Genomic DNA, 17,170 nt, shown 5'->3' with positions numbered 1-17,170 from the left:
AACACTTCTCGCTACTCACAGTCATGATTTCCGCTTTATTAACGTACAGATTTACACAAACATCAGATTCTCGCTAAGGCCGTTTCATGAATCAGTTTCCACGGTACAGAGTTGTGCACTGGGGGGAAAGAACAGCGGAGTGGCAGATTGTCACTGGAAAACTGTCACAACGTACCACTGAGACACGGAGGACATGCTGCTAGAGGACTAACACTTGTAACTGAAATTATTTTACTCCAGAGCACAGGAACAGACCGCACAACCCCACGGCTACGGGCTTCTGGTCCGCCACCATCTCAGCACAACCGCGTTTAATACTGACAACTGGAACGGCGAACAAAAACCAAAAAAAAAGGCGTAAAATACTCGCCGGGGAAAGCGAACCTCACGCCTGAGGAAAGAGGTAAATTAAACAGAAACGGTTCCAACGCCTCCCTTTTCCCCTCTTTGGCCCCTCCAGCTTTCGCCGTAAGCTCACCTACTGCGCTAGCTGCGCCCGCAGCCCCGAACTTCCTCTGCCCCGCGCACCCGTCTCTCGCTGGACGCAGACCAGGACCACACAGAAAAAAAAGTTTGCCCTGTAACCAGGAGCGTTTTGGTTTTATTCATAAACCAGCGGTGAAGCACCACTGTAGGGGAACTAAACCCCTTACACCAAAATCAGCCAAACTGCGTTCAGCTCCAATAAATATCTCGATTAAAACCAAAAAAGGGTGAAAGCCGGCGTGCTGGGGGCCAGAGACAATCGCTTCGTCACGAGAAACAACGCTGGGGGCCAACTGTGCTCTTCCTGCTCTGGCCACGGAAAAGGGCCCGCTCAAACGGCAGTTGTGCCAAAGAAAGCAATTAATTAACGACTTTTTCTGTCTTTGCACAGCAGTAGTGCAGCCCAAAAGCACTTCACGACAGAGAAACACTGTGTGACAAGCTGCGGAGGCTCCCAAAATCCTCACTGTATGCGCATGGAAATAATAGGTAGCGTAATCGTCTCTAGTTAAACAACGCGGACATTTTCAAACACATTTCTAAAATTACCGCAGGAATTTTTAAACGTCTCTACACCTTTCCAAAGCAAACGCACTTCAGCTGTCACCCAGGCAGCTCAAACAAGGTTTCCGTACGACAGCGAGCCTCAGTCGGCACCTCCGCGCGGCACAGGAACAACGCAGCGGCGAGGGCAAAAACAAACCGCGTCGCCCGGCGCGCACGGAAGAGCGGAGGCAGAGACAGCAGCAGGAGCGCGGGTAAACGAAAAGTTAGAAAAATAGATTATTATTCACGGGGGTGGGAGGGATGGGCGCGCCACAACATAAAGGGGAAAAAATAGACCAGGAAAATAGAGAACCTTACACTTTCTGTTTAGATCTGCCGTACAAAACACGCCACTAACTGCCACCAGCCTCAGCGGTCCTGTCCCCCACCACGCAACGCGCTCGGCACTGGGGCAGCGCGCCTCCATCGTTTACAAAACCAAACCCAACCCGGCTCCGAGCGTGTCTGACAGAGGGCTGTTTAGAAACGGAGAACGGTCACAACACAGCAACAGCTCAGCAGCAATTATTCGGACCGTGCCGGCGCACACGGAGTATTTACATGCTGGAATCAACGGTACCGGGCCTTAAGACAGAGCAGCAGGAAAAAAAAAAAACAATAAACAGCAGCTGAAGTGCAGCCTTGGGGCTCAGAGCGAACAAACCAAGGAGGGATTTCTGCCACAAGTGCCTCTCGCGCCTCGGAAAGCTCTGCCGCTGCCACCCAGAGCATCGCTTCTCACCTACCCGCGGTCACGACAAAGAGCAGGGTACTAAAGAAACACACACGGCTTGGGGTTCGTAAGCAACAAAAGAACGCTAGGTATTTCATCGCGTGTCCCGCGGCGGTCCTTGGCTGTAACAACACGAGCACAGATGGCGTAGGCTGCATGCCGCGAACACCGCGCGCCGTTCACTTCAGGTCCCCGTCCCCCTCTCCTTGGATTGACTTCTTGATGCGAAGCAACATGGTCGTGAGCCACTGATCCAAACGCGATATTGAGTCGAATTCTTTAACCTGTCGGGGGAAAAAAAAATGGTTTAAACTATTAGAAAGTAGACTGCTGCAAAAGCAGCGTCCTGCAGCTCTTGAAGGATGGTCTTCTTTTAACACTTCCACTCTTCCCAGAGAAAAAAAAATTAAATTAAATTTTTAAAAAGCGATCTGTCTAGCCAAAACCACACAGAGCGCTTTCAAGCCGCTGGAGCAGAACCAGGCAGGATCTTACTTGGTTCTTGATGATAAACTCGTCATTTTGAAGCGTTTCGCTTGGGATTTGCTAGGGCACAGGCGGACAGCGGCTCTGCCATCGCCCACCTCTCCCGCGGGTTGTTTCGTGGCGGGACGGTGAAGCCGCGAAGCGCCCGGTGTTTAGCCCCGCAGCGTGCGGAGCACACGCACCCAGCGTTTAACAGCACGCACGCACAAAAAAAAAAAAAAAAAGGATAAAAAAGGAACAAGCCGCATGCACGAGCGCATCTTAGCGCTCTGTGACTACTTACCGCCTCGGTGTACGCCTCGCAGTTTTGCTCCTCGTGGGCTTCCAGAAGTTTCTAGGAGAACACCGTGAAAAATGAGACAACGCTCCGTTACTGCGTGTCCCCGCGGGGCCGGCGCGCGGGCATCTGGTCCCCAGCAGAGAGGGACCGCCGCGCCCGTCCCGCGGGGCACCCACACAGCCGGCAGCGGCACCTCACGACCCGTTGAAACCACCCGCCGTGGACACGGAAATTATTTGGGGTGTTTTTTTAAGTTGGATAGAACAACCAACTTGCTGCCACAAACCCGATACAAACCCAACGGAGAGGGAGCCTGATGTCCTCTAAAATGTTTGAATAATGATCAAATTGAGTGAAAAAGCACGGAGTAGAGGGCGGCACGCATTTGCAAGCGTGAGTAGGGTTTAATACGGCTTTACTCACTTTCAATAGCTTGCACTCCCGGGAGTCTGTGAACGCTGGGAACATTTCTTCATATTTCTCAAGCGCAAGCTGAAAGAGAGGACAACCCTCACCCTCGTTTCACAGAACTACTTGCTTGTTAGTTCAGTTTTTCCGCTCCGGTCCTAAAACCGCGCAGAGAGCGCGGGAGAGCGTTCACAGTAAATCCGATCTGACGCCGCGGCACTTCCAGCCTCTCGGTCCGCGCGCCGGCCGCGCCAATCCCCGCGTGCGCAGGAACGCGTCTCAGGCGGCAACAGCCCCGACGGAGAGGGGTGCGGAGTTTGGGGGGGCGGGGTAACGGCTCGGAGCCCGCTCACCTTTGCGTTCAGCTCGTCCACGATGAAGTGGCACAGAGCGGCTTTGAAGAAATACTCCTTCGCGCTGTACTTGAGCAAGGGGTTATCCATCGTGTTTGTCCCGACCTGGGCGCAACACGGAACCGTTGGGATGGGAAAGGAAACCGCATCATCAAGAACGGAATTACAACCAGGACAGCTGATTGAAGCCAGAGGGATTTTTTTTTTTTAACTGATCCCAACCCAGGCAGCCCGTCCTCCCGGGGAGCCGCTGCCCCAAGTCAGCGGTACCACGCTGTGACCTCTGTACGTCCCGTCCGAAGCAGAAAGGGGAGAGAAGCTCAGCCCCACAAAAACCTGCTCCCATCTTAACCAAAGCACAAAAGCAGCGCTGCCAGTACTCCCAGGGAAACACCTGGCACGAAGGCAGAGCAATCGCATTTAGGGGGACGTTTTCTGCCAAACACATTTGTAAATAGGATCAAAAGCGTAATTATAGATTTCCTTCCCTTGGCCTTTCTCTAGAAACAACAGAATTCAGGGAAAAAACGCCTTGGGTGACTTAAAGCAACTCTTAAAAGCGAAAGAGCAAACCACGGCTCATAAAGGCGTAACCAGCCCCAAAATAAATCAGATTAGGAGCTTCTCGGCTTTTTGCGAGGCCGACACGCTGACCCGCCCTTCATTTTCAATAAATGTCCGCCCCGGGGGACGAAGCACGCGCGTCCTCACCTGCTCATAGATTTCTATCGCCTTCTGGTACTGCTCCAGCTGCGCGGCGTAGGCAGCCACCTTCAGCAGACACTTGTTGGCTGAGCTGCAACCAACAGCGTTAACGTCAGCGACCGTGTCCCGGGGAAAACCGAATCCGGGCCCTGGCACCCCCACACGCTACCCGTACGGCTCAGCCGACGTGAAAGCGGGACCCAAAAGCTGCCAATTAGGGGAATTTCCTTTTTAACGGCCAAAATTAAAACCCATGGAGAGGAGAGGCCGGCAGGCGAGGCGGCCACCTAAGATAAATCCCCGTCGCCAGCCCTTCCCTGCCGCGAGCCCCGCAGACCGCTTGCCTGTTGGACTCCTCTCCTTTGTAGTAGTCCGCAGCCTGCTCGTAGTGCGCAATCGCCTGGAAAGAGAAACATCGCGCCTGAACGCCGCTGCTCGAGTGCGATTTTCGGGCAGAGCGGCGCGCAGTGACCGCCTTCGCGAAAGCTCTTCCCTTCCGCCTGCGAAGGGAGCGGCGGCGCGGCGCGGCGCGCTGCGGGCTTTCCGGCGGAGCGAGGCGCCGCCGCCGCCGCTGCTGAAAACACGGGGCTGCCCTTGGAAATCCGACCGTGAACTCGTTCACGGTCCCAAACTCAAAGGCGCCTGGTGCTGGATGGTTTTATCGGCCGTGCTGAGCTCGGCGCCGCTCTGGCCGGGGAAGGAAACGCAACCGCCGTGGCGGCAGCGGCAGCGCCCGCCACACCCCTACCTTTTCGATGTCTACCAGCTCGGCCTCGTAGATCTCGGCGATGGTGATGTGGTGCTTGGCGGCGATGGTGAACCGGCCCTGGGGAAGGCAGAGGGTGTGGCGGCTGAGACGCCTCCGCCCAGCGCGCTCGGCGTTGACCGAGCTGCGTCTCGGGTCGGCGAGCTGCCGGAGCGGCCTCTTACCATGTCGGTGTAGATATCGATAGCTGCATTTAAGCAGTTGATGGCCTCTGCAGCATGAGTGTTCAGGAAAAACGACAAAGTCAGCCAGCGCGTCAGCCCTCCCAGCCCAAGCCCTCCCCTCCCTCCGAAAAAACCACATCTCGGCAGCGTTCCACCAGACCGCAAACCTCAATAAACACCTACTCGCGCGCGGCTGTACGTCTGGAAGGACATTTTGTCCGGTTCGCCCGGGCAAAACCTCCTGATGCGGAAAGGTAACGGTCAAAAATTAGGATGGGCAAAATACAAATGGCTCGTAGCCCGGGTTTGTCAGGCCGCGTCCTCCAACAGGGCAAAAATCAAAACGCCGATTCCGGAAACGTGCAGGGGCTGCCTTTTTCCAGGAAATTTGGGTGGTTTTCTGTGCTAAAACTGTATTACCGGCGTCTTCAGTGATCGCCGGAGATCACCTCGAGACGACACCCCTACGCGCGCCGTTCCACGCGGCAGAAAAGCGGGAGGTATCGCGGCTTTTGGGAAGCCTGCAGCCAGGCTCCGCGGCCCCGCAGAGCCGGCGACTACCGAGAGCCTTGGCGCAGCGCATCCCCCGCCGCTAAGCGGCTTTGCGAGACGCAATCCCGGATTTCGCTGCCCTTACCTTGCGGGTCCGCTTTTTTGTAGGCGTTCCCGGCGTCCACGAAGCTGGTGGCCGAGTCGTGTTTGCTCTGCAGCTGCATGTGCAGCTTGGCCGCCTGACAGAACGCGTTCCCTGCGGCTGGGAGAGAAGCGCACGCCGAAACCCGTGAGGAGCGGGACCGCCGCAAAAAGCACATCACCTCTCCCGGGACGCGGAGAGGGCGAAACGCCAACGACCCCAGACGGTTCGCGTCCAGGCGCCGTGCTGGTCTGCGCGGGGCTGATCCCTCGCAGCTGGCGCGTTCGCCCTCGCTGCCGGCTGCGCCGCGCATCTCCCAGTCCGCCGGATCTCGCTTCCCACCCCCCCCCACCCTCCCGATACGGAAATCGCCGCAGGGAACCGCATCGCCACAGGGAGCGTCCCCATGGAAACGACCCGGGATGTACGACATCCGTAGGAAGACGCCGGGGCCTTCGCGGGTCGCCGCTCTCCACTCACCGCTCCAATTTTTGGCGATCTTGAACATGTTGGCAGCCCTGGTGTACATTTCGCAGGCCTCCTCCACCCGGGTGTTGCCCCTGAAACGCAGCGAAACGAGCCCCTGACGCCACCCTCGGAACGGTGACGCTCCCTCGGGGGGGGGGGTGCCGGCGCGTTACCGCGGCGGAGGTGAGATTTTTATTTTTTTTTCAGAGAAAGCAGAGGGAAACCCACTCGAGAGAGAGGAGTTCAACATTTTTGTTAATTAAACGCAGATTTCATCACCGTCTCGCTCCCGCCGGCGCGGCACTGCCCTCCGTAGCGCGCAGCCCTGCGGGCCCTGGGAAGGGCCGGAGCACGGGAGGTGACGATATTTATTACTGCCTTTTTTTTTTAATTTTTTTTTTTTTTTTCCCCTTTTTCCTTCTGGCAGCCGCCCCGTTTCATTTCTAAGCACAGGCAGGATTTTTCGGACCGCTCCGTGCCCTTGAACGTGAACTAAAGCCGAGGGAGGCGGCGCGATGTAACGCTACACCCTGCAAGGCATCCAAAACCGGGCTGATCTCAGCCTTTTAGTCGAAAAAAAATTAAAAAAAAATAAATAAATAAAAATTAAAATAAAAGCGCTTGCGCAAGCTAATGGAGCTCTCCAGGAAAAAACCCGGCCGGCAGTAACGCTTCGCGGGAGGACGCCGAGGGCGAAGTCACCCGCCACCTTTTCATCCCTGCAAAAAAAAAAAAAAAGCCATTTTTCTTGGCTCTATTTTTAGCTGAAGAAAACGAGGAATTCGCCTCTGGAAATCTCTGCCGTTTGCCATCCGGATTACGCCCCTGGAGCACGCCCTGCCCGCTTAATCTGCCGGGGAGGAATTTATTTTTAACGGTACATCTTTCCAGGCTGCTGTTTGGAAACACCGCGGCCTCCGCAGGGGCATCGCTCCCCAAATCCTCTTTTCTTTAAAAAAAAAAAACCAAACCAAAATAAAGCGGCAAGATGGAGGCGGCCAAACCCGCTTGTTCTTTACAGCGACGCCGGGCACGGCTCTGCCAGCCGCGGGAACGGCGGATTTGGGGTAAAACCACCCGGCTTTGCGGTTTGCCGGGGGTCTCGCCCTCCCTGGCCGCCCCGCGGGCAGAGGCCGGGCCAGCTCATCGCACCGCTGTGCCCACCCACGGGGGGGGGGGCTGTGCTCCGCGGCCCCCCCCCCCACCCGCAGGGGCTGAGCCGGACCCCCACCCACGCAGGGACGGGCGGGGACAGGAGCTCCCTTGCACCCCCCCCCACCCTTGGGAACCCCCCCACCCTTGAGACCACCCCCCCGTCCCCCTTTTGGGACCCCCCCTCACCCGAAGAGCCCCCGCAGGAAGGAGTGGGACCCCTTCACCCGCTTCTCGGCCTCCGCCATCAGCTGCACGGCCTCCCGCTCCTTGCCCGTGCTGTCCATCGCGGCCGGCCTTCCTCCTCCTCCTCCTCCTCCTCCTCCTCCGCCGGGGCTGCACCGGGCCGGCGGGCGCGTGCGCGGGGGCGGGGCGTGCGCGGCGCTGCGTGTGCTTGCGGGCTGCGGGGGGAGGGGGCAGTGGGGAGAAACCACTTTTTTATATACATATATATATATAAAAAAATTTTTTTTTTTTTTAAACTCTGCAGCCGCCGCAGCCAAGGCCCGAGCCGCGCTGCGGACTACATCTCCCAGCGTGCCCCGCGGCCGGGCGCCCCGCGATGGCGTCATCACCCCGCGCCCCCCCCCCCAGCGTTTCCATGGAGCCGAGCTGGCGGCGGAAGGCGCCGGGAGAAAGCGAAGCCGGGAGCCGCTCTCCAAACCGGCTCCCGAACATTCCCAGGTCTCGTTTCCCTTTTCCGGGCGATGGAGCCTGTTCACTCGCACGGGCTCCCAAGGGACAGCGAGGCCGTTCAGAGGATCCTCTGCCCCACGGCCCTGGAACGGGAACAGGGGACGCTGCAGGCCTCTCCCAGTTTGGGGGAGAACGCGGGGAGCTCAGCCAGGGCCACCGCCGAAAAACTCGCTTCTGTTGCGAGACGGTGAGTCCGGTGGGCGTCTTTGGTGGGGCTACCGGCGCGAGGTGGGCACTCACGGGCCGGCGAGGAGCCGAGCCCGGCAGCTTGCCTTCCAGGTTGGCCGAGGAGTCCGGCGCCGAGGCGTTGGAGCAGGAGGAGGAGACGCGTCCCGCAGCCGAGCCCCTCATCCCGGCGGGCAGGCGCGTGCTGCCGGCGCCCCGCGAGCTCCGCGGACGGCCGGAGAACCCCAGGAGCAGGGAGGAGCTGGCCGCGTCGCCGAAGAGGGTCTTAACGGAGACGGGGAAGGTAACGGCGAGCAAAACGCGCGGCTCTTCGCTGCCGGGGCCGCGCTGCTGCCTTGGCTGCGCACGGGAAGAAACGCTCAACGGCGATTCCGAGCCTTACCCGCTCTGAGCAGATTTTCTGCTGGTTTGTTTGGTTTTTTTTTTGTTTTCCTGATTAGATCCTTCAGATGGAAGAAGCTGCTGGGGCGAGGAAGGTCATTCGGGCTGCCAGCCGGCTTTCGGAGCGCCTGAGCGCGCTGCGGGATGCGGGGGACGTGCCAGGACTGCTGGCTGCGTTGCGGGCCTTCTCCGAGGCCTTGCTTCTGCTGAGCGATCTGACAGCCAGGCACCTCCAGGAACTCCGAGACTGTCCTCGAAAGAAGAGCCTGGCCCAGACTTTGCGGCTCCTTCAGAAGTGCGTCCCTTTGCTCCACGCGGCCAAGCGCAGCCATCTTAAACGCTCCCGGGACGGGCGAGCCAGCCTCTCCAAAGAGTACGCGTTCCGGCTGACCGAGAGGACCATCAAAGAGCTCACGTCCCTGCTCCTCGACGATACGGGCAGCGGGGAGCCGCGGGACAGAGACGGGACCTTCTCCCAGCACGTCAGCAGGCTGCTGGCTCTCCTCTCTCGCCCGGACCCCGCGCGCCTCTCCGACGGCGAGTTCGGCTCTCACGTGGAAGCGGTCGTTTTCCACTGCGTGCTTCTAGCAGACTCATCCCGGCCGGATCTGAAGGCGGAGCTGGTAAAAGGTTGCTGGGATCTGCTCCGGCTGAGGAAGAGAATCCGCAGCCACCTAAGCCGGCAGGAGGGCCGGGCGGGGCCAAGCCCGGGAGAAAGCAGCCTGCAGAAGGAATGTCGGACCATGAGAGAGGAGCTGGAGAAGCTCGACCGGGCAGCGCTCGCAGCTACTCTGTGCCAAGTCCTCCACGCCTTCCTGGAGGGGAAGGAGCCCCTGAGGCGGTTGGTTGAAGAGGCCCTCAGCCTTGCCGGCACAGGGCGTTTTCCAGCAGGACAAGGAGGATTTTTAAAGCAGCTTCAGCCCCTCGCGGCCAGCTTCTTCGCGCAGGCCCAGCAGATGCTCAGAGCGGCAGATTTTGTCCTGGCCAGGTGCACCGAAACCCGAACCGCTCGTGAAATTGTTGAAGAAGTGGAGTATTTGAAGAGGCTCCTCGCCAGCCTCCCTCCGCTGCTCGCGGAAATGGGCGGAAACACAGCCCGCAGGAGCGCCGCCGAGCGGCTGCGGTCCTTGGCCCACGCCTGGGCCGGGACGACCGAAAACCTCCTGCGGCGTTTCGAGGAGACGGTCGGCACGAGGGAATTCCTTCAGCTGTCCGTCCGGGAAATGGCCAAGCACAGGGAACGGTGTGAAAAGGCCCTGGCAAGTCAGGACCCCGCGAGGCTCTCTTGGCACGCGGCTCGCCTCTGCAGCTGGGCTCGGTGGGCGGTGGGAGCCGCCGCCAGGTACGCGGATGGAGCCACGGACCCCATTTTCAGGAACGGCTTGCTGGTTTGGGTTGAGCAACTGGCCGGCTCCATCCTTGAGCTGAAAGCGGTCGCAGCCCTTTGTCCGGAGAGCCTCTCCCACCTCCAAACTAGGGACGTCTTCTCAAAGGCAGCCAGCTGCCTGCTGGATGCTGCCCGCCGCGTCCGAGACGGGCTGGACGGCTCCAACCACCCAGACGTCCTCAGCCCTCTGCGAGACCGAGTGCGAAGCGCTGATGTTGCGAAGGCGCTTGAGCTCAGCCCGTCGCCTGCTGGCCTGAAAACCGTTACCGGCGAGGCCGCCTTGCGAGAAGCCGTCTCAAGTCGTCTGTCTCCAGGAAACGGACACGCGGATGCTGTCCCAAGGACAGGAGACACGCACCCCGTCATCGCGGCTCTCCTGGTGGCGACGAGCACCCACGATACGGCAGCCGTCAACGCCGCTTGCTCCGCCTTGCTGGAGCTCTCCGAGGGCTGTATCGAGGCGGCGAAAGAAGCGCTGCCCGTTGCAGAGGCTCCCCAGATGGAGAGGCTGGGGCAGTACCAGAAGATTGCCTTACTGACACCGCGTGTCATCGGCCTGGCCAGGGAAACGGCCCTGGGGCAGCGTCCTCCTCCAGGAAAACTTCTCCGAACGGCACTCACGCTCTCCGAAAGGATCTGCCAGACCAAGGAGTGCCTGGCAGCCGCGGCAGGCTCCTGGTACCGCCTGTCTCAGCAAGTGCTGGGCTTTATCTCGTCTGCCGACTTCCCGAGCGGCAAGCAGGCTTTGGAGGAGACCGTGACGGGTTTAGCCGGAGCAGTTCAGTTCGCGGGAGACATCGCGAGCACGGCCTGCGCTATGGGAAATCCCACTTCCCCCGACGTCCGGGAGAGCTTTCTGCAGGTCCAAGCCAAGTTTTCACGTGCTCAGATGGTCACCAAAGCGTTACTGGAGAAAGCCGCCTCCTTCCAGGGCTCCTGCAGTGTGGGAAAGGCCAGCCTGGAGCTGCGCTGCGTCCAGTGGGCCGTCAGCATGCGGGTCCTGCTGGGCGCCGTGGATCGCTTCATCGGCAGGGACCTCCTCTTCCTCAGGGAGCTGAGGGACGCTGTGGAGAACAAGCTTTGCCCGCGGAGCCTCTTGGCTGCTGCCTCCGAGAACTCCCTGCGGCTGCAGGAGGCCGCTCGGCTCTCCTGCTTGTCCTGCGCTGAAGGTGGTGATCGCGGTGAAATCCTAGCGCTCAGGGAGGAGATAAAGGTGCTAATGGAAGCGTTGCTGGAGGCCTCCGATATCCTCGCAGTCTCCCTGCTGCCTGCTGCCAGCTTGCACGTTCGCTTTGAGCTCCTGCAGCGAGACTTGGCCCTCAGGGCCAAAGCGTTATTGCTCCACCTGCAGAAGGTCAACGGCGAATACCTGCGGGTCATCCGAGACGTCGTTGGACCAGCCCTGTCCCCCCTTTCTCAAGAGGAGAGGGAGAGGAGCAAACAGGCCTTTGAAGAGAAGGCAAGCCGGCTAACGGCCAATGTTCGGTGGGTCAAAGCCACTCTCCAAGACGTTCTGGAGGCCAGCACTCAACTGCAGTCGCAGGAGAACCTGCTCTCCGTGGCAGACCACCTCCTGGTCCTGACGTCTGAGGCAGTGGGCAGCGCCGGCCAGCTCTTCCAGAGCCATCGGGACGAAGGGCGTCTCCGCCTGGACAGCATCGTCTGGTACTGGTCAGCACAGGCGCACTACCTCGTCACGCAGCTGCAGGCTGCGCGGGGCATCAGCGGACACGTGCTGCGGCTCATCGGACAGCACCTGCAGAACGCGGGGGACCGGCGCACTCCAAAACAACGCAACGGCACGGCCAAGCTCTTCCCAGCCCGAGAGCTTGACGCCCTGAGCCGTACCACGTCAGCAGAAACTCGCCCGAGTGGGAGCGGAGGAGGAAGCGGAGCCGCCGGGGAGGCACCTGAAATGGTACAGTAGCGTTTCCCCCCCCCGTCAGGCGACGGTCAGGGCTGTGAGTCCTGTTCGTCACACCGTGGAGCGTTAGGTGATGCTGGCAGGGACCTCTGGAGGTCAGCACTCCAACCCCCTGCTCACCTTCAAGTGAGATCAGGTTGCAGGCTGCCCTGCCCAGCTGAGTGCTGGATATCTGATCTGCCGGACGGCCTTGCGCAAAACAAACTCGTCCCCAGAACGCCGTTTCTGAGGAGCAGGGGGCCGTAGTGCTCTCCCTCCCCTGAACCACGACCCGTCTCTGCTCAGCTCACCTCCCCGCAACCACAGCGGCCGCTTGTCGGGAGCCGGCAGCGGCTGCAGCAAGACAATCCAGCCCACTCAGTGGAGTGGTTCACAGCACTTAATCGTTAATTCTCACCCGCCGCCGCTGTCAGCTCACGCGACAGCTACCAGCCATTTGGAGACGGCTCCGGGAGACGACGGCGCTGGGATTTGATCGTCCCGCCGCGGGTGAAGGCAGGGGAGAGGAGGGCTGGCTGGGAAGGCAGAGCAGACCCAGGGAGGTGGCGAGCGGCTCTCTCCTTTACTCACCAAAACCTGCTCCAGAAACGCGCAAGGCAGAGACTTCTCGGCATGGCTGCGTCTGCACGCCCCAGGCTTCCGATCTGTTCAGTTCTTGTCTCCGCAGCACCGGAACGGTCCTCCCAGCGTCTCCCTCGCCAGCAGCCCTGCGAAGCACCAGAGAGAAAACAGTGACACGTGGCAGGGCGGCCCCAGCAAGATGCCCCAGGTCACCAAGGACATGGCAACGAGGATGCTGCACATGACTCAGTTCCTGAGGAAGAAGGGCCCCATTTTGGTATGGAGAGTTGCCCCCCCTCCACCTCAGCACGTTTTTTTCCCCTCAAGAGCAGAGTCAAAGCCCAGTGCCCGCTGAAACCCCTGCACTACCCTGCTCTTGTAAGAGTGGCACCAGCTAAATTTATGCAAAACACTAGAAATTAATTCTTTCTGACCAGATGGGAACCTGGCGTCCAGTCCTTTCCTTGTTTCACAATGTATCCGGGCTTCCTGTCCGGCAGGAAAAGTGGTCTTTTTTTTCTCCTTCTCTCCCCAAACTCATGCATTTCTATTTTGTTTTAGAGCAAGGACCAGCTCGTCGCCTGCGCAAAGCGAATCGCTTCCGACGGGCGGGTGTTGGTTAAGTTTGGCCGCGTCGTTGCGAAGCACTGCCTCGACGAGAGGTGCTCTGCGGAGCTGCTGTGCGCCGCAGAGCACACCCACACCGTCAGCAGCCAGCTCGGCATCGTGGCCCGGTGAGTCGCCGGGGTCGAGGACCGTCTCTCCCAAGGTTGGTGGCCCTCTTCTCGAGGAGGTGGGTCTCCAGAGGTGACGGACAGGGGAGGCGCACTGATCCTCTTCCAACAAAATCCTTTCAAATGTCTTTTAAGGGTCAAAGCGGTCACTGCGGAGAGCAAGTCCTCTTCTGAACTGCTCGTGAGCAACGCGCAGAACCTAATTCACGCGGTTTCGCACGTTCTGAAGGCAGCCGAGGCAGCGTGTATCAAAGTAAGTAACGCCGACGGCGTCAAATAGGTTTCGCAAGGCGGGTCCACGCTGTGGGGAGCTCCTACGGCCACGTCTGGGCGTGGGAGGTGGGAGCCGGCTGCCGCGGGACCTCTGACTCCAGCTGGGGATAAAGATTCCTCCTGTGTTGTTTTTATTTTACGCCTTTCTGTCAATGTTTCCAAAGCCTGCGACGTATCTTTCCAGGCACAGACTCTGCTCCGTAGGTGCCACCAACTCTGCAGTCGTCTTCAGCCGGTCCTCTTCCCATTTCATTTTTGGGACAGGAGAGCAGCAGCATCTCGTCGGAGGCCGTTATTTGGAAGCGGTCCACATCACTCTTAGTCTTTATGTTGTCTCAGGATGAGCTTAGATCAAAACTCCCACGAGCTTCCCTTGCAGCTGCCAAGGACAGCCAACGGATCCGACTGGAAACAGTTTGTGAGAGCAGGCTTTACCCGAAAGCTCGCAGAAAACAAGTGCAAACACAACCAGACTCCACCAATGCCATTTTTCAACGTGTGCCCTAGCCTCCCCTATAACCCTACAACTCTTGCTGAGCTGCGGCACGTCTTTTCGAAAGGGACGTGCTTTTGATTAGAACCCTATTTGATGGAAAATTAGCCACAAGCGTGGAAACACTCCTCCTGCGGTGAATTGCCCGCACGGCTAAAAACACGCTATATATGTCAATTTTTTTTTTACTTGGCTGATGTCAGCCTGAAGTAACTATCTTTTATCTCGGTTGTCTAGATTAAAATCCTTTCTGACCCGGATGTTTCCCCTAAAATACCACTAAACTAACTGTACTGTGTTCCTTCTGTCTCTCTGCAAGCAGGTTTTTAAGCATTTTTTAAGCACTAACCGGTGAAGATGCCAAATTGGTCGCACACACATCGATCAGTTCAGACTTTCATATCATTTAAGGTATTTTAAACCAGTTCAACGTAACGTCACATTAAAGCATGCGAATGTTTTGCTTCCTCCTAACAGGGTTTGCGACAGCCCCCGCCTGGCTCTGAAGAAGAAGAGGCAGTAGCAGCTTTCTGCACGCAGTGGAGAAAAAATTTGTTGTGGCATAGAGCCAAGGAGTCGTTAAACTCAGACAGGGACGAATTAGGGCTCCGCAAGACTCGGGCACGGGCTGAACCCACCCTGATGGCTATGGTGCGAGAACAGTCACCTCAGACCAAGAACAGCCCCGAGCATCCCAAACCTATTAAAGGACGTACAATTACGGACAGCCACCCGTGAAAACGGGGACTTCTGCTGAAGGCAGAGAGAACGCGCCTCGCGCTGCGCTCCTCCCGGCTCGCGGCTCTTCTGCCAGAGCTGCTCTCACAGGAAGACGGAGAGCGCAAGGCCTGAAAAAGGGTTTTTGTGTGCTGGCCGCTCCTCCTGTGGCAAATCCCACCCCGCAGAGACACTGCTTCCTTTTGGCGACCGAACAAAGAGGAGAATAAAACGACGCCACATGCCAGCGTTATTTCCGGAGGCCTCTTGTCCAGATGGGCTTGGAAGCTGAGCAATAAGACGTGATGCCGACCCACAGAGGACATGGGACTCGGGGAAGAGCTTTACGACCCAGTCAAACGGCAAAATATCATTCACTGCTCTTTGTTAGCTGGCACGAGAAGTCCTTCTGAAACCATTGCTCTAGAATGAGTGGCCACCAAGCGGGGCCGAGCGGGAATGAAATTCTTTATATTCGTATACTGCCCACCCCCAGCTCAGCTCTTAGGAGGTCAGCCAGGCTTTTTTTTTTTTTCCTTTGGCAAACGCTGATACAGGGAAGACAGCATTTGATGGGGCACCTTCATTATCTTACTTTCAATAACATTACTTTCCAATTTTACCACGGGGCAGCAAACACCAGGCGGTGATCTACCAACTCTCCGTCTTTCTGCAGCGCAGAGAGCAGACAAGGTCAGAGACATTTTACTCTCTCACATCTCCAAGGCTCGTAGGAGCGGGGAGCGTTTCGTCTCACCTGCTGCCCCCGACTCAGCCTATCCCGCCGGGAAATGAGACTTTCCTCCCAAAATCCCTCTCAGCCCCGGGACTCTCTTCACCCAGAGTAAAACATTCAGTGTTGATGGTCACCCACCTCATAGCATCGAGGGCCGATGACACCGGCTGCTTCTGTTACCGTGCTCTCAACTCCGGAGCGGGAGTTGCCAAGTGTCCGAGGGAAACGCCGCTCCACGCCAGCGCGCTGCACTTGCGGAAGAGACGGAAACGAGCCTCCCCTGCGGAACGCGCAATCCGTCGCACAGCGGATCAGACTTGGTGGCTGCGGCCCCTCCCAGCCCACCCCGGCGTGGCAGGACTGTCCCCGCCTGCCCCATACCTGCGCCGTAGCCGTGAGTCTCCTCCAGGTTTTGAGAGAGCGCAGCGGCAGCGGGCACGCCAAAGCGTCGACGCAGGGAAGAAATCTGCAACGAAGAAAGCAGCGGGCACAGGCGCACGGAAGAGCCGAGAGGCAGCTCGTGCACCGGACCTGGGAAGAAGGAAAGAGGTGGTTACACGCGGAGACAACAGGCTGCAAGGACTAGCTGGCCCCTTCCAAAGGACGTTTCCTCCTTACTTTGCACCCCTTCTTTTCCAAAACAAAGACCTGTGTTGTAGTAAAGATACTGAGACGGCCGCAGATCTCGGGGGTTCGGAGCCAGCACTCTGGGTCCCCCACAACCACAACGCACCTCGTTTTGATCTGCACCTCCAAAACGCATTCATAACCAGACCGAGGGCAAACCACCCGAGATCCTTCAGTTATCTCAGCTGGAACCCATGTCATTTTGCTCTTGGTACCAAAGCTTTTCCTTTGACTCTTATTTTTCCAGTACTTCCAAAAAAAAAAAAAAGAACAAACCCCACAGAAAATCCAATTCAGTGATGACATCAGCACCACCTTCAGGTTACAGCCGCGCATTCCCAAGTATGTTCACAAAACCAGGCGTTTGGCTTCGATACTGTCACTTTTTTCTCTTTGTTTCCCTGTTAATCCATGTGCTGCTTCCAAACTTGTTCTCTTTTTCCCTGCTGTCTAATTCTGCTGGCTTGGTTTTTGGACAAAATTCTTGAACAGCCAACCTTGTCACCAGATGACGAAGTGATAATTAGTGATTACGCAGGGCTAAGAGATTACTCCAAAATAACTACAAAGTTTCACCTCTGTTGTCTACTTTTCAATTATTTTGAGTGAGCACGATTCAAAGTATCATAAAACGAATACAAGTTACACCCTGGGAAATGAGGAAGGCGAACTGAAGCCGTTGTTGCCCTCAGCCACATCTCCCCTGCGCTGTTTCGCACACACAGAGATGAGCAGCTTCCCTCGCTCCGTCCAAGCTCTGCTCGTCAGTGCCAGACACAAGAAACCAAACCCACAGAAACTGTGGTAGAACATTACACCGTCCCAATCACAAGCGGTACTCGTGCCCACAAACAGAAACAACGAAGAGAAGGTCCACCAAGGAAAGAAACATGGCAAGTGGGCGGGAAGCAGACGGCAGCTGCGCAGACGGCGAATTTTTATTGTGAACGTAGCTAGCGAGGGGTGACTACATTTCCTCTATAGAAAAAGCAACCCAAAGGCAAAACAAGAGAGGTTTTGTGGACAGCTGTGCTCTCGGCATGCAACACCCTCAGAAATTAAAGACCATGCACGACACTTCTCACAGCGAGGCTGGTAACCGCAGCAAGGGAACGGCGACGGCTCTCCCCAGACCGGCACTCTGATCTCGGAACCACGCGGCAAGCTGCCTGCGTGGGGATGCAGGACCAGGTTGGGTTAAAAAGCCACCGCCGTCCGCCTGCAAACCAGTTTGAGTCACCTTCGTCCTTCCGACACGCCCCGCTGCTCTTTCC

The 17,170-nt window shown here is 57.8% G+C and overlaps 2 protein-coding genes and 1 long non-coding RNA gene across 3 annotated transcripts; 1 reads left to right on the top strand and 2 right to left on the bottom strand.

Moving 5' to 3' along the window:
* Positions 1 to 15: 15 nt before the first annotated feature.
* NAPB (NSF attachment protein beta) lies at positions 16 to 7,486 on the bottom strand. Its single transcript, XM_086744270.1, has 11 exons — positions 7,371 to 7,486; positions 6,042 to 6,121; positions 5,565 to 5,681; positions 4,928 to 4,974; positions 4,746 to 4,823; positions 4,342 to 4,397; positions 4,004 to 4,088; positions 3,293 to 3,397; positions 2,955 to 3,023; positions 2,535 to 2,585; positions 16 to 2,049 (listed from the first exon to the last, which is right to left on the bottom strand). The coding sequence occupies exons 1-11, from the start codon at positions 7,466 to 7,468 to the stop codon at positions 1,945 to 1,947; spliced, it is 891 nt and encodes a 296-aa protein (XP_086600396.1). The 5' UTR covers positions 7,469 to 7,486; the 3' UTR covers positions 16 to 1,944.
* A 396-nt stretch (positions 7,487 to 7,882) lies between these two features.
* Positions 7,883 to 15,409, top strand: LOC147601491 (uncharacterized). The gene is made up of 7 exons (XM_086745631.1): positions 7,883 to 8,064; positions 8,157 to 8,346; positions 8,504 to 11,749; positions 12,423 to 12,593; positions 12,878 to 13,050; positions 13,186 to 13,303; positions 14,294 to 15,409. Exons 1-7 carry the CDS (start codon positions 7,889 to 7,891, stop codon positions 14,552 to 14,554), a joined length of 4,335 nt encoding a protein of 1,444 aa, XP_086601757.1. The 5' UTR covers positions 7,883 to 7,888; the 3' UTR covers positions 14,555 to 15,409.
* Positions 15,410 to 15,412: 3 nt separating this feature from the next.
* LOC147601490 (uncharacterized) lies at positions 15,413 to 16,206 on the bottom strand. The gene is made up of 3 exons (XR_015258267.1): positions 16,003 to 16,206; positions 15,651 to 15,800; positions 15,413 to 15,549 (listed from the first exon to the last, which is right to left on the bottom strand). It is a non-coding gene; the product is annotated as an uncharacterized LOC147601490 (long non-coding RNA).
* Between the last annotated feature and the right edge of the window lie 964 nt (positions 16,207 to 17,170).

This window comes from Chlamydotis macqueenii, chromosome 3, assembly GCF_036417535.1.
Source record: "Chlamydotis macqueenii isolate bChlMac1 chromosome 3, bChlMac1.mat, whole genome shotgun sequence".
NCBI classification, from domain to species: Eukaryota; Metazoa; Chordata; class Aves; order Otidiformes; family Otididae; genus Chlamydotis; species Chlamydotis macqueenii.
This window is presented reverse-complemented; position numbering and strand designations above follow the sequence as displayed.